Below are 25,230 nucleotides of genomic sequence, written 5' to 3' on the forward strand. Positions count from 1 at the left end.
CGAGTCCTTCATCTCTGTCTCCTTCCCTACTGCCCAGATCTCCTCATCCCTAGAAAACCTCTACCGAACCCTGCCGTCTCCTCAAGCCATCACCCTATATATCTCTCTTCTGTTCCACATTCAAACTCCTTGAAAAAGCTGCTTACACTTGTTGCCTCTACCTCCTCAACTTCCACTTATATTTCTGCCTCTTATAGTCTGACTTCCTGACTCTTCACTTAACTGAAGCTGCTTTTTCCAAGGTCACCAATTATGATAGCCTTTTCTCAATCCTCAGCCTTCTTGACCTCTACCATATTTGACATTTTGGGTCAGCCCCTGCTCCTAGACACTTTTCCCCCTGGGTTTTTCTCCCTTCTGCATTTTCTACTGTCTAGCTACACTGGGCTCCTTGCTGTTTTCCCTTTCTCTGCCTCCTCACCTCTGCCTCCTGGATTCCTTGTCTTCTTTCAAGACTCAGTTCAAATCCCTTCTCTGTAGGAGGCTTTTTCCATTCTCTCTATACTCCTCTCCCCCTACCTTGAGAGGTACTGCCTTACCTCTGAGAATACCTCCCATTTACACTGTATATGCCTTATGTGTACATAAGTATTTATATATAGTTATATATATATAGTTTACATAGTATGTACGTAAGTATTTATATAGAGCCCATCATTCGAATTTGAGCTCCTTGAGAGTGGGGATTATTTTTGCCTTTCTTTGTATTAGAGATTAGCACAGTGCTTAGCACATAGTAAGGACTTAATAAATGGTTGTTGTTGATGATGATGATAGAAAACAGAAGAAAAGGGTTAAGAAAACTTATTTCCCAAGGCAAATGAATTTAACCTTCATCTCATGAAGAAACATGAAGGATATTCTTGGGAACAGACTTTAGCTGGTATTCTGAGAAAACTGAATGGTGGGACTATGTCTCCAGAACTGAGGAGGTCAGCAGTTGTCGTGATAATTAAAAGTGACTTTTAGCTTAAATCATTCTCACAACTAATACGTTGTAAATCATTATTCATTTCTTTTGTTTCATTGTTTGTTACATTGTTAATAAATATTATACATAACCTGTATTCTTTTTGCGTCTTTAAACCTAGGAAACTAGGAAATTTGATATATAGAAAAAATGAGCGAATGTTTGAGAAAAGAGGTTTATCTAGTTGATAAATAAATTGGGATGGGAACACGAATTTAATTGATTAATTAATGAGGGTGATGTTGCAGTTTTAGCACTTGGCATGGAAAACCAAAACAATACTCTGATTTCCTGAGAACTCAGGATAAGAATGAATAAAGAAAATGAGTTAGTATTAGGTAGAAAGGAAAGTAATCATTCACTTCGACTATATGTAAGGTTTAACTCCAAAACCCTACCACATAAATGTAAGACAATTTGGGGGAGGAGAAAACACAATTCCAAGGATCAGAGAAAGATTTATAGGAATAGTGGAGGCTGAAGGATGATAAATTGAAGAAACAGAGAAGGGAACACATTCCAGATATAAAGGGTGGGGAGAAGCAAAAGCACAGAGGAAAGCGATGGTGTGATATTCAGGGTTCACTTAGCAGCCCAGTGTGACTCAAATGTAAGGCCTGGACAATGGAGATGCAATGACAATGGGCCAACCTGGACTTGTGTTTCTGGGACCATGTATTTCCTCCCCAAAGTGACCTGGAGACTGCCATGTGCATGCGTGTACCTAGAAGGGGCGTCAACCTGTTCTCTCACCTAACTCTAGGGAACCATTCCCAGTGACCATGGTATCCCACTCCTGGGATGCTCCTTCACCCTGACTCCAGTGGGGACATGGGCTGGATGCTGGAGAATGGACTGCCTCCTTTCCCAGAATACTGTACTCAAAGTTTAACTGTCCCTTCCTTCACCACTGCCCTTGCCTCCCTGCTATCAGTGTCCTCAGTATACCATGCCATCACCACAGCTGGGCTCTTTTTGCTTCATGGTGAAAAGATTCCCAGGTACAGTTCAGCAGGAAAGGGAGTAATGTGAAATCAGTTTGGAAAGGTAGTTAAGAGCCAGATTAAGGAGACCTTCAATGCCTGCCTGAGGAGTTCGTATTTTGTCCTAAAGACAATGGAGAGCTAGAGAATATTTTTGAGCCAGGGAGGTGGTCAGATCTCTACATTAATATTATTTTGCCAACTGTTGTGGGGGGGGGTGGCGATAAGAGACACTGAAAACAGGGAGCCCAGTTAGTAGTTTAGTACAACAATCCTGGTGAAAGATTATAAGGACCTTTTGTAGTTGTATGAATGAAGAGGAGTGGACAGATTTGAGAGATGTTGGGGGTCAGTCAACAAGACTTGGCAATTGATTGGATTTGGGGGTGGAGAGGAGGAAGGGAAAAGTCAAAAATTATGCCCAAGACTGAGAATAACAAAGAATAGTTTTTTAATTCTGTGGCAATCAAAATGGGCATGGCCCAAGGGGAGAAGATTGTCTCCCCATAACACTGGCACCAGGCAGATACTGACTGTTCCATGGGCACCTCTCCAGATCCTTACCCTTGTGGAGTCAGGCAGTGAAGTGTTTGCCCATCAGGTCCTTGTTCCAGGCTGGAGGGCCAGGTGAGGGCTTTCAGAGAGACTTCTCAAGAGTAGGGGCAAACGGGTTACAGTGTGCTGAGACGGGCGGAAGTCAAGGAAGAGTATCATCAAAGGAGCACAGAAGTTAGCTCAGGAAGGGAGCTTGGAAGGTTACCCAGCCCAGTTCCCTCAGTTTGCATCACAGAAAATGAGGCCCAGAGATTAAGTGACTTTCAAGCTCACAGTGTCAAGATTTAAACTCAGGGCCTCTGATTCCAAACCCAACTTGCCTTCTGCTCTAATGGTTCATGTGGATTTAGTTCTTGAAGGCTGGCAAGGTGCTTTACAGATATCTCTCCCTTGTGGGAAAGGCCTCTTCTCCCCCAGAATAGAGCTCTTTCCCCCTGAGAGAGGGACTTCCCAGGGCCAGCTCTTCACAAATGGAGGTGCCAAGTCAAATGTCGCTTTAGTGACAGCCACTTCTTATGTAAGCTCCTGAGGCATCAATCTACTCATCTGCAAAATGGGGGTGGGGGAGAGGTGAACTCAGTGACCTCGAAGGTCCCATTTGGCTTTAAATCTATGCTTCTCTCCCACCCTCAGTCCTCAGCTTCCCCTGAGAGTAAAGACAGGAGCTAAGCCATGGCGCTAGGAAATGGGTAGAATGGAGGAAGCTACTGCTGTTCAGTCATTTTTCAGTTGTGTCTAATTCTTTGTGACCTCCGTTTGGAGTTTTCTTGGCAAAGATCCTGGAGTGGTTTGTCATTTCCTTCTCCAGCTCATTTGACAGATGAGGAAACTGAGGCAAATAGGATTAAGTGACTTGCCCAGGGTCATACAGCTAGTGTCTGAGGTCAGATTTGAGCTCAGGAAGATGAGTTTTCCTGGCTTCAGGTCCTGCACTCTATACGCTGTGGCACCACCTGGCCACCACAAAATGAATAAAGAGAGGTGGGGGAGGAGGTCAGGCAGTAAGACTAGTAGGTGGGAAGGGTGGGCAGTCTGAGAAGAGGTTCGGGATGTGGGGACTGAAGGAGTCAGTTTCCACTGGAAACTGGTAAATAGCAAAGACCTCAAGAGCTTTCTAAGGGGAAGGCAAATATCTGGGATCTTGATCACCTCCTCCTCCATCTCCTTTCCTCCTCCTTCCTCCTGTTCCTCCTCCTCCTCTTCTTCCTCTTTCTTCTCCTCTTTCTCCTCTTCTCTCCTTCTCCTCCTCCTCTCCACTGCCCTGGACTATCACCCCTCCAAGTGCCTTTTCCCTGATTCAGCTCCCCACTGCAGCCTCAGCCCACCTCCCCGGGGCTCACTCTAACCTGCCCCCTTGATGCCTCCTCCACCATGATGCCCACGCCCCCAACTATAAATGCTGCAGACAGGAATCCTGAGTGGCACACCTTGCGGGAACACCTACCATGGCTATGGTGAGAACCCTGCCACTGCTGCTACTTGTACTGCTGCTGCCTCTCTCCAGCCTCAGCCCTGGTGAGCCAATCCCTTCAATCCCAAGAGAAAAACAGCGTAGGTTCTCAGCCAGAGTGCAATAGAAAGATCAGTGACTCTGGAGTCAATGGGCCTGGCTTCCAGGGAGTCCCCACTTCTGATGCTTGCTGGCTGTGTGAGACAAAACCCTGGGCCTCAAAATGGGGAGAACTAGAGGCCTCTGGGGCCCTTTCCAGCTCTTCGTCTATTACCACCTGCCCTTATGGCGTAGGTGCCAGGGTGGAAGTCTGAACCCAGTCAATGAAGAGTCAAAAATGGAAGAGATTGGGAGAAATCATTCCTCAGAAAACCTTCCAGGGAGACTCATAACAAATGAGAAATGGGAAGTGGATGAAGGAACTGGGGGTAGTTAGCTTAGTAAAAGAAGGCTCAGAGATGTACAATAGACGACATCTTCAAAGTATTTGAAGGGCTGGCATATGGAAAGGGAATGGGTTTGTTTAGGAAGGACAAAAATAAGCTGGATAGTGGCCAAGGGAGGTACCCAGGCTGTAGAAGGGCCATGTGGGGATCAGTCGAGGCATCTGAGGTCCGTGATCACCATCTTCAAGAATGTGAAGGGGTGTCTCATGGGAGAAAAACTCCACTAGTTCTGCTTGGTCCAAGAGGGAAGAACCAGGAAGAATGATGGAAGGTGGCAGGCAGTGAGTGTAGGTTTGATATCAGGAAAAACTTTCTAATAATTAGTAGGGTCTAAAGGGAAAGTGGGAGGTAGTAACCCCCCTGTCACTGGAAGTCATCCAAAAAGTTGGATGATTACTTGTCAGGGATGTTGTGCTGGATGGGGAGAATGGGGCTGTTTTCCAGATACAGACTGGACTAGACTAGCATAGGTCAGACTAAGCTCTCTAAAAGACTCCTTCCCACTCTAATTCTGTGGTTCCATGGAGGATGGCAACGGGGAGCCAGGCAGCTGTGCTCCCCAAGTGAGGAAGTTGGTTTGGGTCCTCAGCTGCGGCAGCCCGAATTACCACATTACCAGCTTGTGCCCAAGATCCTGAGTTCCGGTGTCAGGACATAGAGACAGCTATTCGCTGTGGAGCCCTGAGTCACTGCCTCCAGAAGGTCTGGGGACATGTTAACGCAGTGAGTACCAATTCACTGGGCATGGGAAGGGATTCCGAAGGGGTATGTGTGAGGAATTGAATCCCAGAGATGGGACCCAGAGAATAGGGAGTCTCCAAAGAATGAGAAGGGAAACAAGGGACAATCCCCTCAGCTGCAAGCCCCTAAGGTTATCTATTTATATGTATCTCCAACATACCTATATATGTACATGCCCTGTCCCCCATTAGAATGTAAGCTTCCTAAGGACAAGAAATGTGTTCCTACTATTTTGCATCCCCAGAGCTTAGCAATGTGATTGGTACATAGTAAGGGTTTAATAAATGCTTGTTGATTCTTTGATTGATGGGAACCTAGCTGTCAATTCAGTTCAATTCAACAAACCTGTGTTAAGCACCTACTATGTGCCAGGCATCATGATAAGCCATTGGAATAAAAAGATAAAAATCAAACAATCCCTATCCTTATGGAGTTTACTATTTTAAACTCTCCAATCAATCAGTAAATGTTTATTAAGCACCTACTATGTGCCACTACTTAGCATTGTGCTAAGCAATGGGGGTACAAAAAGAGGCAAAAGAAAGTTCCTGCCCTCAAGGAGCTTCCAGTCTCATAGGGAAGACAACATGCAAGCAAATTATTTACTAAGAAAGTATATGGGATAAAAAGAAAATAATTAACAGAGGGAAGGGACTAGAATTAAGAGAGGATGGGGAAGGCTTTGAGTAAAAGAAGAGATTTCAGCTGGGACTTGAAGAGAGGCAGAGTGGAGGAGCGAGCATTCCAGGCATGAGGAACAGTCAGAAAAAATGCCCAAAGCTGACAGATGGGGCATCTTGTTCTCCATGAAAAAGACCCTGCCCCCGTCATCACTGAGATTCTTTGACCCTAAAAGGAATTCTCCCTTTCCTGCCCCCTTCCCCATTCCTTTCCTCTTTCTCAGGATGACCTATGCCAAGAGTGTGAGGACATCATGACCATTCTCATTAAGATGGCGAAAGAAAGACTTTTCAAGGTATTGAAATCCCTCCTCCTGGGGGTGGGGGTGGGGAATTGGTGCCTGGAAGGCAACGCGGGGGGGGGGGGGAACCGGGGGGGGGGGGAAGCACGGAAATGGAGCAGAACAGTCTACAGGACAGCACAGAGACCCCGGACTTCTAGAAGCCCCCGACAAGAGGCTGCAGAGTCACCAGGTTCATCACAAGATCACAAAGAGTTTGAGTAACTTCTTTGACTTCAGTCCCGGAATGGAGTGGATCTTTGATTTGCCCCACCCTGTACCAGGGTCTGATGTTTCTCCCTCAAGCCCTCCACCCCCAGCTACCCCACTGGATTCTCCCTGTGGGAGCCTCCTTTGAGTCTCTTTCTCCCCAGGGTCTCCCTTGGCCCCTGCTTTCCAGACCCTCTCACAATCCTGAATTTTCTCTCTAGAAAACTGTCGAGCACTTCCTGGAGGAAGAATGCTCCAAATTGCCTCTGAAGCTCATGATCCCAAACTGCCAGCACATGTTGGATGAGTACTTGTCTCTCATCATCACGCGCTTCCAGGGACAGATTGTGAGTTACCCTTCCCTCCCAAACACACCTCCATATACATCCCTGGGGCTCACCCAAAACACATACCTGATACACATACTGTGACCTATAAAAGACTCCAGAGACATAGCTGCTGTGTAATTAGCCATTTTATTAATCATGCTAGCAGATGATTACTAAAAGGGTCATTGGAACTCTCAAATACCAGATTCCTCATGGAACCCTCTCAATGCTTATATACCCTTGGAAGAATGGGTGTTCCTGAGGGTGGCAATCAACTCTGATTGGCTAATAACTAATGAGAAGAATGAATATTATAATGAGAAGTGAACTCACTGAGAATGAGGGTCTGGGGGACATGACTTGGATCACTCTTGCTCTCAGACCACCATCACCACCACCACCCTGCCTAAGGCAATCTAGACAAAGTATATACCCTCAGCCAAGCCTGGGTAGAACACTATGGACTGGTATTCACCTTAGATTAAATTCTTTGTAAGGTTATCTAGTTGGGTGGGATTTCCCACCCAGGATCAAAAAGCAGTCTCATCTATCAACAAAGTCCTTCAATTCGATGTTCTGAACAACTTACAGGCAGGTCCTAATTCAAGAACTGATTATTAATATACTGTTAATAGTAGATTATTAAGATAATTATTAATATAAGATAGAAATAATAATTTTCTCAACACTCAGTGCTCCTCCCCAAGTCATACACACACACAGGGACTCATATATATAAACAGAAAACATTCACCCTACATATACGCAGGTACCCATCTCACATATACACAGAGGACTCAACCAACACATACAGAGTACCCACTCCACAGACTTACATATGGAATATTCACTCTGCTATCCCACACAGAGCCCCTATCCTTTGCCCATACCCTTACCTCTTACCTCCCCCCCACACACACACCCTTTCCAAATATACAAGCGCAGAGACGCATACATGGGCTCAATCCTCTAGCCTCAATCCTCCCCCCCAAACCCATACATCTCTGCCCCCGATGAGTGCCCGTCACTCTACATGGTCCTGTAAATACTTCCATTCATGAAGCTTCTGATTCCTCTTCATCCAGGACTGAGTTGAGACCAGAGATTTCCCCTCTTCCTGGGTCGCCATCACCTTCTCTGATGTCTCTTATGGTTTCTCAACAGCCAAAGAGGATATGTGGGAGTCTAGGCCTGTGTGAAGCCACGGTTCCACTCTCGGCATGGGAGCCAGGATCTCAAGATCTCTCAGAAAAGTTGATCCTGGCCTCTCTGGAGGACTTCCCAGGGAGACCTGGGGCTCACACCCAGGTGAGCTGCTCCCCTTCATGACACCGTTGGCTACTGGCCTCATCTGAGGGCTCTTCCCTCAGGGGACAAAGCAGGAGTCTGGTCTGGGGGGCAGAGAGGGGCACCTTTCTGGGGATGGTGGAGGGAGCCAGGTCACCAGGGCCAGAAGCTGACTGAATTTTCTCATCAAGTGTTCCTTGAGTGAATCATAGCATCCTAAAAGCTCAGAGTCAGATGGAACCTTAGATCTCAACATCTTCAACTAGAAGCCAAAGCATAGTCTTCATTTTGACACCATTTTCTGTGTAACAACCTCTCAGAGCCTCAGTTTATCTGTTAAAGTACCTGCCTGGTAGGGTAGGAGCAGGAAGGGATTGTAAGGAAAGCACTTTGAGGACTTTAAGGCATTTTATAAATGTCAGCAATTATTATTTTAAAGTCCAGTCTCCTCATTTGGCAGAGAAGGAAACCAAGGCAAAAAGAGGTACAATGAATTGTCCAAGACCACACATCTAGGCAGTGGCACAATCACTGGTTGCTGAGTTCTCAGTCCAATGTTCACTACATGGCGCCCACTCCCTTAGAATCAGGTTCAAGATATGGCCCAGAAGAACAGTGAGCGGGGCGACTAGGTGACGCAATGAGTAGAGCACTGGCCCTGGAGTCAGGAGGACCTGAGTTCAAATCCAGCCTCAGACACTTAACACAAAAACTAGCATATGACCTTGGGCAAGTCACTTAACCCCAAATTGCCCTCCAAAAAGCAAAAAACAAAACAAAACAGTGAGCCTAGCCCACCACCAGTGCCATGTCTAAACCCCAGCCATGCATGGGATTCCCATATGGCCACATTTGTTCCACACTTATATATATGCTTACCCTTAAAAAGACTCTGCACATGATACACTAGCAAGATCTTACTGCCCAGTCATCCATCAGCTCAAGGCCCCTTTTCTGCTTAATAATAGCCTAAATAAAGGATAAAGACGAGAGGACAGATTCGTGAGGTTATAAGTTCATTTGGTCAAGGAGATCAGCAAAAGGGATTTAGGTTGGACCAAAGGAGGAGTTTCCTGACTGAAAAGAGGGTGAGATGCGGGTTTGGGAGAGGAAAGGTCAGAAGAAATAATCTTCTCTGTGAGACACATCTGGGACAATATCTATCTGTACATATTGGGGATGGAGATGGAACCCAATTTGGTTCATCTGACTGATGTCTTGTGAACTAATTCTGTTAAACAGAATGTGGGTGGGAGAGAGAGACAGAGACAGAAACAGATAGAGACAGAGAGAGAGACAGAGAGACACACAGAGAGACAGAGAGACACACAGAGAGACACAGAGAGAGAGAGAGAGAGAGAGAGAGAGAGAGAGAGAGAGAGAGGAAAGAGAAAGAGAGAGAGAAAGTCTTGACTACATAGAGGCTTTGGATATCAGTTATTCAGGCTCTCCCTATCCCTGAAGAGTGCTAACAGTAGAGTTTAAACCCCTTGAGGGCAGGCATGAGTGTTCATTTTGTCCTTCTATCACCAGCACTTAACTACCAAAAATCAATTAAGCATTTATCCAACAGTTACTAAGTACCAGGCATTGTGGTAGGTGCAGATGATGAAAACACAAGAAATAAAGCAGTCCTTACCCTCAGGGAGCTGACACTCCATCCAAGGGGACAAAACTTTCAGAAATCTCCATGTATGGAATAAATACAAGGCAGTTTGAAGGAGGATAAGGCACTAGAACCTGGGGGCTCCAGGGAAAGCTTCCTTTGGAGGTGGTGCTTGAGCTGAGCTTTGTAAGGAATAAGGGAGGCTTTTCTGAGGAAAAGGTCAGGAGCGAGGGAATTCTGGGCATGGAACACAGCCTGTGTATCCTGTATAAAGAACAGCAAGAATGATGGAGCGGCTGGACCAAAGAGTGCAGGAAGAAGAATATATAAGGAGACAATTGTAAAAGTAGGTTGGGGCCAGGTTGTGGAGGGCTTTAAATGTCAAACAGAGCATTGTGCTTTGTACACAGTAGGCATTCAATAAGTGCTTGTTGAATTGAACTGTTTTTGAACAACACTGAGGCCCCTCAGCTATAGGAATAAGCCAGAGCTCTGTCCAAGGTTCTGGCCCTACTCCAGTCCTCTGCCGGGCTCACCGGGGAGGCAGTGTGAGCGCCATAGACCCAGACCGTGGAAATCCTTGGCGGAGAGTCAGAGAAGGAACAAGAAGGGGCATGAATGGGACTCCAGAGTTGGCTGGGAGACTCGGAGAAGTCAGAGAGCTGGTGGATAGGACGGAAAGGATTCCACAGTCTCAGAATTAGGACTCAGAAGCCTTGGTCCCTCTTTCAACACAGCACAGTTAGTGTATAGTAGGTACTTAGTAAATTGATTGACTGATCTTATTGATCTATTTCACAGCCCTTCAAATACTTGAATACAACTCAATCCTAAGGGTAGGATTAATCCTGTCTCCTTTTGGAGTTAGGAAAAGACAAGACACAGGCTCAGGTCCAGTGGGTGGAGTTTAAGGGAGACAGAGCCGGGCAATGCCCGGGGGGGAAAAAGGGAGAAGAGAGTGTAGGAAGAGGAGAGAGCAGAAGGCCCAAGAGTTCAGCTGCTGGGAGAGAAGGTGTGACATTGGCAAGTCAGGGGCCAAGAGATGGGCCCCTCCCACTGATCACCCCCTTCTCTGTGTGGTTCTCTTCCTCTAGGAGCTCTTGGAGCAGAAGTTCCCCATCCCGCTTCCCTTCTGTTGGCTCTGCCGAACCCTACTTAAGAAAGTCCAATCTGTGATCCCCAAGGTGAGGCCGGGGCTGCCCCTTTTCAGACTACCTTTCCCAATCTAGGTGACTTGGCTTCTTGACACTTTCAGGTCTTCCCTTCCCCAGAGGGCCTACCCCAGGTCTGCAGATGTCAGCTCACAGGAATCTTGGCTCCTGGCCCCATCTCCATCCCCACAAGGAAGCTCATTTCCCCTGCAAGTGGAGATTGGGTGGGGATGGACCTTTGTCTCACCCCTTCTAGTGCTAATGGGCATACTTGGTTGCATCCGTCCTAACAAGGGACCAGAATACATGTGGTCAACCAGAAAGGACCAGAACTGTGTTCCCTAGGATAGTTCCCAATATACTCAGTTCCAGAGTTATCAGAAAACCTGGAATCTCTGGTTATGTTTCAGAAAGAATCACAGTGGGTAGAACCTTAATGACTTAAAGAGGCTCTAGTTTGGGAGTTTTTCAGATCAGAGGGGACCTGGCCTAAATGTTTCCTGCTACCCTGGGCTTCTCTCCATAGTATCTGGGCTCTGGGGATGAGATGGGGAGAATTCAGAAGAAGGGTATTACTGAAAGGAAGTACCCCTTCCCTCTGCTGGAAGAGGGTACCTGATTCCATTTGAGTAACCTAGAATTCCCCAAAACCCCTCTAGGGCGTCTGTGGGGCTGCTCCCCAGAACCCAGGGCACCTGATAATTCCCTACTTCTCCCTTCCTTCCTTCCTTCCTCCAGTCAGCTCCTCCCTGTGTCTGGAAAGGAAGGGGGATTTCCTAGGCCTCAGATCTCAGTCCCACTGCTCCTAAGCATCAGAGAATCTCCCTCTTGGAGGGCGGGGCTGGTTTTCCGGCTTGTCTTTGTATGGCTGATGCAGGGAGCTTGGTTGGCATAGGATGGCTGTTGGGTCTCCCCAGGAGGGGCCAGAAGTTTGGAAGACAATCTATAGCAGCTGGAATACTGTGGGCCCTGACTCCCACCCTGGTCTCCCCCCTGCTGCCCTGCCACATCCTCTCTGTCCCCAGAGCCTCACCTCCACCCCTCCCGCTTCTTCTTCAGTCTGTGCTGGCAGTAGCTGTTTCTCAAGTGTGCCACATCGTGCCCCTGGTGGTGGGTGGCATCTGCCAGTGCCTGGCTGAGCGCTACACCGTCATCCTGCTGGATGCAGTGATGAGCCGTGTTTTACCCCAGCTGGTCTGCGGCCTCGTCCTTCGATGCTCCACTGAAGATGGCTACGGCCTAGGTGAGCCACAGCTGGCAGGCTGGTCTTTGTGCCTTTTAGGGGTCTCCTTTCTCCATTTCCTGCGTCCATTTGTCCCTCTTCCCAGCCCCTGCCTCCTCTCCCTGTGGCTTTGGCCTCTCTCCTCCCATCCACCTCATCTCTGCAGACCATGTTATTTCAGGACTTCTCCCAAATCAATGGACACCCTCGGACCCAGACTGCCACCTCTGCGTATCAGTGACCAGCCGAATATCATCAGAACTTCCTACGAACAGCACCCAGCAAGACATAGAGAAAACGCTGCTCAGCATCTGCAACAACCCCCAGCTGGACTGGCAGGAGGTGAGGGGGCTGGGCTCCCTCCAGCCAAGGCCTCGGGGTCCTGTAACGGCTCCTCCTGGCCCGGGGATGACAGCAGTGAGTCCTGACATGCCCCTCCAGCCAAGGCCTTGGGGATCCTGTCATGGCTCCTACTGGCCTGAGCCCTGATGTATCTATTGCTTTCATACTTGCAGAACACTTGACACAGATATTACCTCCTTTGACCCTCACCAAGTAGGTAGGTGCTGTTATTGTTTCCATTTGACAGATGAGAAAACTGAGGCCCCAGGAGGTTAAATGATTTGGTTCCAAGGTCATTCAAAGAGAAAGCATTGGAGGTAGGATGTGGACCCAGCCCAGACTCGCTGACACGGGATATACCTATACTATCCTGTTATGTGGTGATCTTGTCTCCACAACTGGACGGCGAGCTCCCTGAAGGCAGGATGTGAAGCACCTGCGTTAGCACATTCCAGCCTGTGGAAAGTCCTGGGTTCCGCATGCACAGAGGACTCAAGTTTGAGTCCCCACTCTGCATGGCCTTGGGAAATGACAACAGTGATTCATATGTCAGCAGCACTCTGGGGCCTGCCAAGGGCTTTCCCCAGAACAACCCTGTGAAGTAGGAAATGAAAAGAATGTCATTCCCATTTTATGGATGGGGAAACTGAGGCCCATAGGAAGGCAGTGACTTGCTCAAGGCCACATAGCAAGTGTGAGAGGCAGGACTGAAATCCAGGTACCCAGAGGAGGTGACATCCCAGTAGGACCAGACCTTTCAGCAGGCAGAAGCAGGATGGGCACTCCATTCCTCAGCCCCACTGCTCTGTCCCCTCTCTCTACCAGGCTCATAGAACTTTGGAGATGGAAGTGATTCTAGTCCTGACCACACAGGGAAAGGGAGAGGGACAAGGACAGGGCAGCCCCCCTCCAGCAAAAGCTTTCTAAAGCTGAAAATAGGGTGACAGTAGGAGCTTCTCCGTTCAGCCTGTATTTACTGAGCATCCACAAAGATCACGGGGTGAGAGCTGGCGGCGGCTTAGGGGCCATAAGTGTCTGAGGCAGGATCCAAACTCAAGTCTTCCTGACTCCAAACCCCACCACTCCAGCCACTGCATCACCTCGCTTCCTATTACACATGGAATTACACTTACTTCTAGGGGCTAGGAAGCAGAAAAATTCTTAAGAAATTCCCCCTTCAGACCACTAGGTGGTGCAGTGGATAGAGCACTGGCCCTGGCATCAAGAGGACCTGAGTTTAAATAGGACCTTGCTTATTGGCTGTGTGACCCTGGGCAAGTCACTTAACCCTGGCTGGAAAAAAAGAGGAAGGAAGGAAGGAAGGAAGGAAGGAAGGAAGGAAGGAAGGAAGGAAGGAAGGAAGGAAGGAAGGAAAAGAAATTCTCTCTTCAAATTCTTTTTTATAAGGGATGGCTCTCATGAAGAGGGCTGGAAGGAAAGAAAGATCTAGAGGGAAATGCAGGTGATATAAAAATATATCAATAAAATTGACTTTTATAAAAACATACAACCTCTAACCACTTAGTCTTAACAATCTAGAAGAGAGAAGACACATATAAGACCATAATAAAATGTAAGGTTTTATTTGACACTTACTAGCTATATGACCCTGGACAAGTCACTAACCCTGTCTGCCTCCGCTTCCTTCTCTGTAAGATGGGGATCATAATAACACCCACCTCCCAGGTTTGTGGTGAGGATAAAATGAGGCAGCATTCAAATAACACTTTGAACACCTTAAAGCCTTGTAGAAACACTAGCTGCTATCCTAGAAACAAAAGGGAATTATGGGAATTTCTCGAGCCTGAGAGTGACATGCCATTTGTCAGCTGTGCAAAGTGTAAAATCTAAAATGGGGCTGGGGGAGGCCGATGATCTCTAAGGTCCCTTCCCATGTCCAATCCTAAGGTCTCTACAGCCCAGGTCCAACATGTAACCTTATAACACTCTGCAGGCCAAAGCACACAATAAATATTTTGTTGTCTTGATGACCTGGTGGGTGGTGGGGCTGGAGAGGCAGAGCAGCCATTCTGTGGGAGTTGGGGCCCTAGCTGGGTGAAGGAGGGCAGGCCCATTTCTCCAGTTCTGGTCAGTCTTGACGTGTGTGTGTGTGTGTGTGTGTGTGTGTGTGTGTATGCGTCCTGCCCTCACAGTGCCAAGGTTTGGTGGAACACTTCTACCCCTCACTGCTGTCCTTGCTGCCCCATGGCCGAGCCCCCCACCTCATCTGCCAGGTATGTTTGGCCCCCTCTGCCCACTCTCTCCTTGCTCTGGACCAGCTTCTCTTCTGGGTCCTTCCCAGCTCCGCCCAGGGTGACTGGGCTCCTCTGTGGCCCCACTTTCCTGGGCCATGATTAGCCCCAGGGGGAGGAAAAGATGCCCAAGGTCACGCTTACTCATTTACCCCATTGATGCTACTGAGATCAGTGTGCTCACCCACACCAGATATTCTGATACCAGGAAAATCAGGTTAGGGTCAAGGGAAGCCCCAAAGGGTGTGGGGGGAGGAAGAGGGTACTATTAGAGGTAACGAAGGCTCTGCCCTGCTCTGTCCCCTGCTGGCCTGGGTTCTCTTGGACAGGCCCTGGGAATGTGTGAGAGGGAGCTCAGTCAACCTCAGAATCCAGCCTGTGCCCAGGGCCCAAGCTTCTGGTGCTCCAGCATCCAGACTGCCAAGGAATGCCACGTGAGTACCCCCGCCGCCAATGGAGAAGCAGGGAGGAGGGGAATGGGAGGAAGAGAAGGTACAGGAAGATCCAAGTCAAAGACATTTAGGAGGAAGAGACCCGATCAACCAAGAGGACCAAAGTCAGACGGGCCCCTGCCCCTGCCCCTGCCCAGCCAGACTGCCCAGGCTTCTTAGTAAGAGGGCTAACGTATACCACAGGAAGACAGCTTCTCGTGGCATGAGGGAGACAACAGCTGTGCAGTAAAGAGAGGAGAGGATAGGCTCCCAGTCAGGAAAACCTGACTTCTGGTCTGTTTGTGTGACTCTGGGTAAGTCACTCAATCTCTCAGCTCCCTCATCTGTAAAATGGGGACAATATCACTCATGTCACAGGAATTTTGTGCAAACCTTTAAACACCAAATATAAGTAGATGATGATGATGATGATACCCTCTAAGCTGAAAAAGGTGAATGAAGGGGTGGTTGGGTGGCACAGTGAATAGAGCACCAGCCCTGGAGTCAGGAGGACCTGAGTTCAAATCTGGCCTCAGAGACGTAACACAAAAACTAGCTGCGTGACCTTGGGCAAGTCACTTAACCCCCATTGCCCTGTCCTCCCCCCATAAAAAAAAAAGCAAAAAAGAAGAAAAGGAGAATGAAAAGCCACATCTTCTATTAAAAGGAATTCTCCTCCTGCCCTAAGAGCCTGCCCTTCCTCAGATCTCACCTTCTTAGACACATCCCTGTTAAGTGTGTTCAGTGCCAGGGTCAGCCTCTAATGTGCGATCGGTGAAGCCCCCGGAGAGGGTCCCACTTCATCCCCAAAGGGATCCTAGAATCATAGCTAGAAAGCTAGAGATTTGGGGAGGGGGGTCTTCCAGTCTAAACCCATTTTAGAGATGAGGCCAGTGAAGTCCACAGGTGTGCTAACTCAGCCATGGTCACAGAGGCAGAAGCCTCACAGGCAGAGTTTATACCAAAGTCTTGCCTCTAAAGCCCGGGCTTTTTCCACCCTCTGTCCCTTCAGGTAACAGTCTATTCCTTTAGGCTAATCAATGCCCACTCCTGGCTTTGGAGAAGCAGGTCCCGACAGTTCAGACCTTAGAGAAATACAGTAGAAAGAACATCAGGCTGGGAATCAAGAGGCCTGGGTTCTAGTTCCAACTCTGTCACTACCCAGCCGGGGGGAAGCCACTGGAATTTCTCTGCCCCTCAGTTTCCTCATTTGTAAAATGATGAGGTTGGACTAGACAGTCTCTTCACGTGCCAACAGGTTCATGGTTCCTGCCTGTTCCCCCTCAACTGAGACTTGAGATTAAAAAAAATAAGCCCAGCACTACGCACCACCCACGGGGGGGGGGGGGGGGAGGAGCAAAATGCCCCTGCACCCAGCCTCTGCCCTCAGCTCTTCTCTGGGCTGATGGCTGTAGAACAGAGGCAGCCCCAAGCAGAGGGCTGATGGCGTCCTTCCTGCTTTTAGGCTGTCCTGTATTGCAAAATACATGGGCAGGACTGATGCGTCCGGCAGAGGGCCCCAGAGCAGCAGTTTCCAGGAAAGAGCTGCCCCAGAGGCCAGCACGCGGCTGAGGCTCCGGGAACGCCTCCTCCCAAGGCTCTTCAGGCCCAAAGCCTCCTCGGATCCCATTTGTACTTAGAGGTTGTTTCTTAGAATCCTGCAGGAGTGAGAAGGCGGCGGCGGCTCTGCCACCAGCCTTTCCAAGCATCTCTGACCCAGCAGCTGCCTCCAGCACCGTCCTTTGTTGAGAGAGAGGCGACCTGCTTCCCACCCCCTTCCCTCAATCTTTTCACCCCAAATAATCCACTCTACTGTAATATATTGAAAAACAAAAGACAAATAAAGTTTTGGATTCAAATTCAAAGTGCCTGGAAGTTTGCATTTTAATTGTTAATCAGTAGAGAAGTAATTAGAAATTATTCACCCAGGGCTGACACAGTTAGGGAGGAGGGAGAGAAGCCCAGAGAGGACAGGTCTAAAGTGCGGTCCCATCAGGAGAGAGGACAGTCTGGCCTTCAAGTGCCAAGAGGGAAGTAAGGCCTGGGGGAGGGGTCCCATGATCCTCTACCTTCCAGAAAGACAGTGCCCTGGGGAAAAAGGCTGGTCAGCCCCCAGCTACTTCTGTGTCTGCTAAGGCTACTGGACCTGGTGTCTAAGAAAGGATGCTGGGCTTGAAACCAGGAAGAATTGAGTTGAGTCTCACCAATAACACAAAATCACATCCTCCCCAGCCTCTGGTCACTTATCTGTAAAAGGGAAGGGTTGCCCAGATCCCGTCCGTCCAGATCTCACCATTTCTCCATCCATTCTCTCCACTCACAAAGTCTGCCCTAGTTCAAAACTTCATCGCCTCTTTTCTGGATTGTTGCAATGGATTTCTAATCAGATTTCCAGCCTCCTCTTCCCCACTCCCACCCATCCTCCATGTCCAGGACACAACCACCAAAGTGATTTTCCAAAAGCATAAATCTGAAGGTGCAACCAGGTGGAGTCAAGAGAACCTGAATTCAAATCTAGCCTCAGATACTTACTGGGTGGGTGACCCTGGGCAAGTCATTTAATCCTGATTGCCTCTGCCCTCCCCCAAAAAAAGACAAGACCACTTAGATAAAGCATAAATCTGACTGTATTCTTACTCTATTCAACAAATTTCAGTGGCTCCCTCTTAACTAGAGGACCAAATATTATTTCACTGGCATCTCACACTTTCTCCATTTGTAGTTTTGCACAAGTTTTAAATGGCATGTAATTCTTGGTACAATAGTGACAAATTCCTTGTCCGAATGGGTGGATGAGAACAGCTTGCTCCAGTGGCCCTGAAGGCAGCTGAAGCTGGAAGGCTGTGGGAGAGCTTAGAGCTTTGTCAGACGTGGAAGGTCATGTACCCTGTCCCAGGCCATCACCAGCAATCCCGACTTTGGCCTTGGCACTGGACTTCAGTGTCTCAGGAAGGGAAAGTAAGGCGAACTAAAATCCAATTCATGCCCAAGTCAAGACCACCCTGTGATTGGGTCCTCTTGGAAAACATGGGACCAATAATTATTAGTACAGTAGTACACATATGGGTTGCCAATTGGTAAAGTGCATAGAGTTCAAGCCTGAGTCAGGAAGACCCATCTTCCTGAGTTCAAATCTGGCCTCAGACACTTACTAGCTGTGGGACCTTGGGCAAGTCCCTTAACCCTGTCTGCCTCAGTTTCCTCATCTGTAAAATGAGCTGGAGAAGGAAGTGGTAAACCACTCCAGTATCTCTGCCAAGGAACCCCCAAATAGGGTCACAGAGAGTTGGACACAACTGAAAAATGAACAATAAAAGTACACCTACGATTTATAAATGAGTAAATATGAGAAAGAAAAGAAAATGAGGCAGTTGGATTCAAAGCCACTAAAGGCTCTTCTAGCTCTGAGCTATGAGGACATATTTGTGGAAGGCAGACAGGCCTGGGCTCCCTCCTCTCCCCTCCCCCCACCCCCAATGATAGTGACCAATTACACCAATTTGTGAACAGATACAACACACAGGGGGTGTGATGCATCTTCTTCAGCGAGATAAGGAGTCATCAATCCCTCCCCAAACTGGGAGTAAGCAATCATTCCCAAGGTTCACCAAGATCATCCCAGTGTTTAAAGGATATAAACAAACAACCCAGCCAGGTTGGAGGCTGACCTCCCAGCGTCTGAATGGAGAAGGGCCGGAGCATGCTGGGAGTGCATTCAGAGACAGGTAGCCAGGATGAGGAAGGGTCTGCAGTTCTGATGAGGGAGCTGAGAGGGGGAAAGGGAAGAGATGGGACACCTTCAGGTCACTGAGAGGCTGCCACTTGGTCACTTGGCAGGGGGCCCCAGAGATCAGGACGGGCAGGGAGATGAAGGTTTAAGCTTAACAGGATGAGAGTAAGTCCTGACCAAGGGAGCTGGCCCAGAGTGAACAGGACTGCCTGGGGAAGGACACATAACACTTCCCCTCTCACTGAAGGTCTCTCAGCAAAGGCGGGACGACCACCTTAGATGTCCTCTTCTAGAGGGACCTGAGTTCAAACAATCAGTCAATCAACAAGTGTTTCTTAGGCACTTGCCACGTACCAGGCATCAGCTATACAAAGACAAAAGAAAAATGGTGCCAGCCTCCGAGGAGGCACAAAGCAGAGGTGGCTGGTGACTAGAGGGTGGGAAACATGACCCTGGAGTGAGGAGGACCTGAGTTCAAATGCAGCTTCATTGACTAGCTGGGTGACCCTGGACAAGTGATTTCACTTCTATTTGCCTTAGCTTCCTAACCTGTAAAACAGAGAACAATAATAGGACCAACTTCCCAGGGTTGGTGAGGGAATTAATGCAGCATTATTTGTAAAATGTATAGCACATAGTAGGTGCTTAATAAATGTTTCTCTGCCCCTCCCTTTCTAGTAGGGGAGGTGGACAAACCTGTCCCAGCTTTGTGACCCTGGGAAAGTCAACCTCTGTTTGCCTCAGTTTCCTCATCTGTAAAATGGGGGTAATAATAACGCCTCCCTCCCACAGTTGTGAGGCGGTTCGAATGAGGTAATCGTTGTAAGCACCCAGTAGAGCTCCTGTCACATACATAGATGTTAGCCGTTATCTGAGAGATGCTGTGCAGATAGAAATAACAGGACCTGACAGCTGGCTGGATGAATGGGGTGAGCAAGAGTGAGAAGATCCTTTCCAACTCTGAGATTCTGCCAACGTAGTCAAGTCCCACGCTCTTCAAATGACAAGCCCACACCTCATGCAGACCAGAGAGGTAAGTGACTTGCTCAGGGTCACACAGCCAGTGAACAGCAAGCCCAGGGTCTTGTCGCTTTGGCAACAAATGTCAGATCTTCACGGAAAGTAGGAGGTCCTAGGGGAGACGGGAGAAGGCAGCTCGGGCAGGGAGTACGGGGGTCAATGCCAGGTGTGACATGACTACGACCACATCTGGAGTCAAGACCACCCTGATGCAGAAGGTGAGGCCACAGGGCTCAGGGAGGAGTGTCCCTGTCTTTGTGTCAAGTCCCCGCCATACCCCACTCAACACCTGTTAAAATGGGGAGGTAAGCACCTGATTCAGGCAGAGAGCAGAGAGCATTGAACTTGGAATCAGAAAAACAGAGGCTCAGTTCCTGCCTGAGAGGCTTACTAGTTGGGCGATAGAGGGCTTAGCTTAATCTCTTCTGGCCTCAGTTTCCCCATCTGTAAAGTAGAGACAATAGGCTCCTCATAGTAATAATATGATAGTTTTCTCATAATAAGTTTCTTCATCTTAAAATGGAGGTGATGATAACAGCACCTGTCTCCCAGAATTTTTGTGAAGATAAAAAGGGGTAACACGTAAAGAATTTTGCAAACCTTACAGTGTTATGTGAATATGAGCTGTTGTTACCACCCACAAATCACGCAAGTCCAGGGCTCCAGACTTCCAAGCCCAGTTCCGAAACCCCTGGTAACATGCCCGAGCTATCAACATCAGGCGTGTCCAGGGCCACCAAGAACTGGGAAGTTGTCTTGTCCAAGAAACAGTGTGTTCCTCATTGGGGATACTGGGGTGGGGCCGGCTCAGCAGCTGAGAACCTGCCCCCCAAAAGGCTGCGTCCTTGGGGCAGGGCTCAAAAGCACAGAGAGGTGCCCCCCTGAAGGGTGTAGATGGGGAGCATCTCTGGTCAGTCAGTCGGCTCCCAAGAGAACTTCGCAGAGCCCAAAGCTAAATCAGGCCCTCTAAGGGTTCTGGAGATGATGCAAAGAAACACGTTGTTCCCAAGCCACAAGAAGCTGCTCAGAAGTTCCCATGTCCCCAAAGGAAGGCATAGCAGTAGGTGCGATATTAACTTATAAATGAAGGTGAAATCAAAACTTAAACAAAACATAACAGGGAGCCGTTCCTTGGGGTGGAGTGAGGGTGGCTGGCATAGGCAGTGGCTTGGTCATGGGTTACAATGGAGGAGGAAGCAGGGGCAAAGAGACGCTACAGGCCTCAGTGCACATCTCCCTCTGACCTAAATCCCCAGACCTTGCAGATGTGGGCAGTGGGCAGGAAGGGGCATCCTATCATCCCCCAAGACACTGAGTCCTGAGAGGGGAAGCACGTTCAGGCTGTCTCTGATGCATCTGATGCCATCCGGCAGCAGGCTGAAGACACTGTCACCCACCCCCAGCCTGTCCCCTCTCCCCCCAGGCACCTGTCCCCTCTCCACCTCCTACAGGCAGAGTCCAAATGAAGAATGCCCCCACTACCACCCTTCACCACCATCATAAACAAACACCACACTCATGTTTGACCCAAAGTCTGGCCCAGCCCCGTGCTCTCACGCCTGACAATCTCCAGTGGCTCAGCACAGACTAGTCCTGGCGAATTCCCTAGTACAGTTGCAGGTCTTTGTAAAGGTCCAGTTGTCTCAATTTTGGCTTCCCAGGAACATATATCCCACAGGTGATGTTGTTCATATGAAAGTAACTGCCCCTTGTAACATTATTTCACAGAATGTCATTTAATTAACATAAGGTGTTTTATAGGCAGGGATGGTGGTAAATGTTTAACAACCAGCTCTCCAGAAAAAGAAATGTTCACACAACACTCTTTCAAGTTTAACTTGCATTAACATTTTCTCCATCACTTTCTTAAACTTAAATAATCAACACAGCAATAAATCAAGGCCTGATGTGTAGCATTTATCTATTTTCCTAAGTGTAAATAATCACACTGAAAATTTAAGTTATCTGGTCTAGGACAGTCCTGGTTATATGGAAACAGTCTGACCGTCATCTCACACCCTAAGGCTGCTCTCACCATCCCAGTCACTCACTAAGTCAGAACGCTCCTCCCTAGCCCCCACTCTTCTAGTCGGGCTGTCTCCCCCTTTTAGAATGGAAGGTCTTGAGGGCAGAGGCTGTTTTCGCTTTTGTTTTTGTATCCTGGGTGCTCAGAACAGCTCCTGGCACATGCAGGCTTCATAAATGGCTTTTTTGTTCATTTGTTCACATGCATTCTCGACTCTCACACATTAGAAGACATGTCTGGGCTAGTTGAGGTTCTAAGCCCTCCCCATTCCTTAGGCCTTTTTTTGACCCAGCCTCCCTCCCCTGGGCCACCTCTAGCAGACTGGCTACCCCACCTTTGTACCCCTTGCCCTCCACCCTGGACACTGGGTGGAAATTGCAGCAAAAGACTTTCCCAAAGAGACACCAGACTTTAAGGGTAGGTGGGAATATTCAGGTCAAGTGATACACAGAGGATTTGGAAAGGAAAACTGAGGCTAAGCCTTAAATGCCTGGGACCTGAGAATCCTGTGGCAGGAGGAGTGAAGGGAGAGGTTAGGGCCAGAAAGGAGCAGACACCTGGTGTGCCTAGGCAGAGAAGCGGACCCAGGAGGCCAGGAGGGAAGCAGAAAGGAAACCTCTGTCCAACAGCAGAGAGGGCTACAAATGCCAGGGCTTCAAGGGAGAGAGATAACAAAGGTTTAGACTGTCCCAAGACAGTGACTTGAGCCAGCCAGCCCACTTGGTCCTAGATAAGAACAGTGTAAGTGAATCTCCCTTCCCCTCCTAATCAGCTGCTGGAGCCTGGAGATTCTGGTTCCTTAAGATTTCTTCCATCTGTTCCTTCTGCCAACAGCCTAGCCCAGATCCTTGTCACCCGTCAACATTACAGAAACAGGCTCCTAACTGGCTGCCTCTTCTAGAGTCAGTACCCACCCATGCCTCCCCCCATCCTGGACACTTAAAATTCATTCTTTTAAAATTCTTTTTTGAAAACCTGACAACTACAAAGCACATTTTACTATACCAAAAAAGAATAAGGAAAAGGGTTGTATAACCGTGAGCTTCTCTTACACAGAATCTGGGACTTTCTTAAAAGGATACTTTAAGTGCTACAGAGTTAAGAGAGGTGACCATGTAGTGGATAGAGCTGGCTTCAGAGCATGGGCAACCTGGGTTCGAGTCCCACTTCAGACATGTTGGGGCTGTGTCACCCTGGGTAAGTCACTCAAACTCTTAATACTTCAATATTGGATGAGGATAAGATGCAAAGATAGGACTGACCTGTAGCAGGGCAGGAGTCCCCTACATGGATGAAACCACAAATCCAGCCCCTGTTCTTATACATGTAGCTATATGACATTTGTGGAACGGCTAGGTGGCCCCGTGGTTAGGGTGCCTGCCCTAGCGTAAGAAGGACCTGAATTCAAATCTGGACTCAGACACTTACTAGCTATGTGACCGTGGACAAGTCACTTCACCCTGTTTGCCTCAGTTTCCTCATCTATAAAGTGAGCTGGGGGAGGAAATGGCAGACCACTCTAGTATCTTTGCGAAGAAAACCCCAAATGGGGTCACGGATTGTACAACATGACTGAAACAACTTAACAACATACTGAATTTAACAAGGCAGTAACAGGATGGTTCTGTTCTGTCCCCCTAAGAACTTTTTTTGTTTTCTTCTGTGCACTTTTAAAAATATGTTTTGGTATTTTCTCCTCTATAATTCTTTAAATTGTGACCATATTAACGTTCCTTATGCAGAAATATCATCTTGTTGATCAAAACAAAAGGCCAGTTATTAGAAGTAGGGCTGCGAAGACAGAGAGAAATCAGTAACAATTCTAAATGGGTGCTGAGCCACCTGGGCAGTAGATTGATGAGGTCATGTTGAGATTGAGCTTGAAAGTGGTCCCGACATTGAGGGCTAAAGGAATGGATGGGCATTTAAGACATTAATTAAACTTTTTTTTTTAATCTGAAATGATTTTTTTCAGCATAATAAGCACCTTTAAAAATAAAAATGCATTCTAAAATGTTAAGAAAGAAAAAGAGAGGGAGGGAGGAAGGGAGGGAGAGTGGGAGGGAGGGAGGGAGGGAGGGAGGGAGGGAGGAAGGAAGGAAGGAAGGAAGGAAGGAAGGAAGGAAGGAAGGAAGGAAAGAAGGAAGATCATCTTGTTGCTACCAAATTAATCCTAGCTCTTTAGCTTGGCATTCAAGGCCCACCTCAGTCTGGACTCTCTTGTAATTCAAAACTACTTCAGATAATTCCCACCCTACCCCCCATCTCCAGTTAAACTTGAGTCTCACTTCCCTCCCAGTGGCTCCTGGCCTTCCCTAGGATACCTGGAATGCTCCTGTACCAGTCTGTCTCTCCTATTAGACTCCTCACATACTCAAGATCCATTTTGAATGCCAACTCCCCTATGAAATCTTCCTTGACCTTACTGATAGATGATTTTATTTTCTCCATCAGACCTTGATTCTAACTTTGTGCTTCTCTGACATGCTTATGCTCATAGACTCATACTTTTAGAGCTGGAAGGGGCCTTAAAAGCCATCAAATCTAATCCCCTCATTTTACAGATGAAGAAACTAAGGAATGAAGAAGTTAACGGGACTCACCCAGGGCTAGACACCCTAGGGAAGTGTCTGAGGCAGGATCTGAACTGTATTTGATCATCCTTTTCTGCTGGGATTCCTATTTGCCTTTCTGACTTTTAAGTAGGGCCACAGGGAATACAGGTTATAGTTTATGCATCTGGTACTTGCCGTTTTCTCCCCCCCCCCCCCATAGCAGCAGCTATGCATACAGTAGGCATATAAGTTTATTGAACCTACAGTCCCTTAGGAAACCTCTGCCAAGATCAAAGAAGTAGTACCAGGAAAACATGATGCCTAAAACAATGGAAGTTGTAAGTACAACCACCACAAAACCACCAGAACAGACGATTTTAGAGATTGTTTTCTCTGGCAAAAACCAGGCACAGCTGATGGATACCCCTTACGTCACTATGATGGAAACTGAATTTTTATACCAGGTTTTATATCTCCTAAGTGGCTTGCTGTCCTCAAGAACGGCTAGACAAAGAACCTGGGGCTGCATCTCCTTGTTCCCTGAAACTAGAAATTACAGCTTACCCAGGATCACAGAATCTCATTGCTGGAAGGGACTTCAGGGGCCAATGACACCCAGTCCACACCCAACAAGTATCCCCTGTATGTCATCCCCAGCAGAGTTCATTTGGCCCCTCCTGGAATTGCTCTGGTGAGGAGGGACTCTTCCATACTTCAAGCTGGTGCTCTACCCACCAGTTCCTTAATACCTGTCTTCCACCGAGAGAACCAGTTCAATCTGTCTGCTGCAATAATTTAGTCAAGCCTTTGACCAAGTGCTATTCTTTGGGCAAGGTATGGGTCTCATTGAATCTACCTGTTGAACTTGGGGAGGGGGCATCCCAATTTTCCTCCAGTGTTTGGGTAGGAAAGATGCCAAGTGTAGTTACAAGATGTCAGAGCAGCAAGGGAGGTCGTTGCCCC

At 48.0% G+C, this 25,230-nt stretch overlaps 1 protein-coding gene across 2 annotated transcripts; it reads left to right on the forward strand.

The window, feature by feature from the left end:
- The first annotated feature begins 4,610 nt into the window (after positions 1-4,610).
- On the forward strand, positions 4,611-16,801 carry SFTPB (surfactant protein B). Of its 2 annotated transcripts, XM_069100962.1 has the most exons (10): positions 4,611-5,127; positions 6,050-6,121; positions 6,538-6,663; positions 7,810-7,953; positions 10,633-10,722; positions 11,749-11,932; positions 12,093-12,253; positions 14,407-14,487; positions 14,835-14,939; positions 16,402-16,801. In XM_069100962.1, exons 2-10 carry the CDS (start codon positions 6,080-6,082, stop codon positions 16,435-16,437), a joined length of 969 nt encoding a protein of 322 aa, XP_068957063.1. In that variant the 5' UTR covers positions 4,611-5,127; positions 6,050-6,079; the 3' UTR covers positions 16,438-16,801. The 2 variants fall into 2 exon arrangements, with proteins under 2 accessions (XP_068957063.1, XP_068957062.1); XM_069100961.1 differs by lacking the exon at positions 4,611-5,127 and having other exon boundaries at positions 6,032-6,121.
- Positions 16,802-25,230: the final 8,429 nt, after the last annotated feature.

Source organism: Petaurus breviceps, unplaced genomic scaffold, assembly GCF_028583685.1.
Source record: "Petaurus breviceps papuanus isolate PSGF00001 unplaced genomic scaffold, PetGlider_PUasm1.0 446, whole genome shotgun sequence".
In the NCBI taxonomy this organism is placed as follows: Eukaryota; Metazoa; Chordata; class Mammalia; order Diprotodontia; family Petauridae; genus Petaurus; species Petaurus breviceps.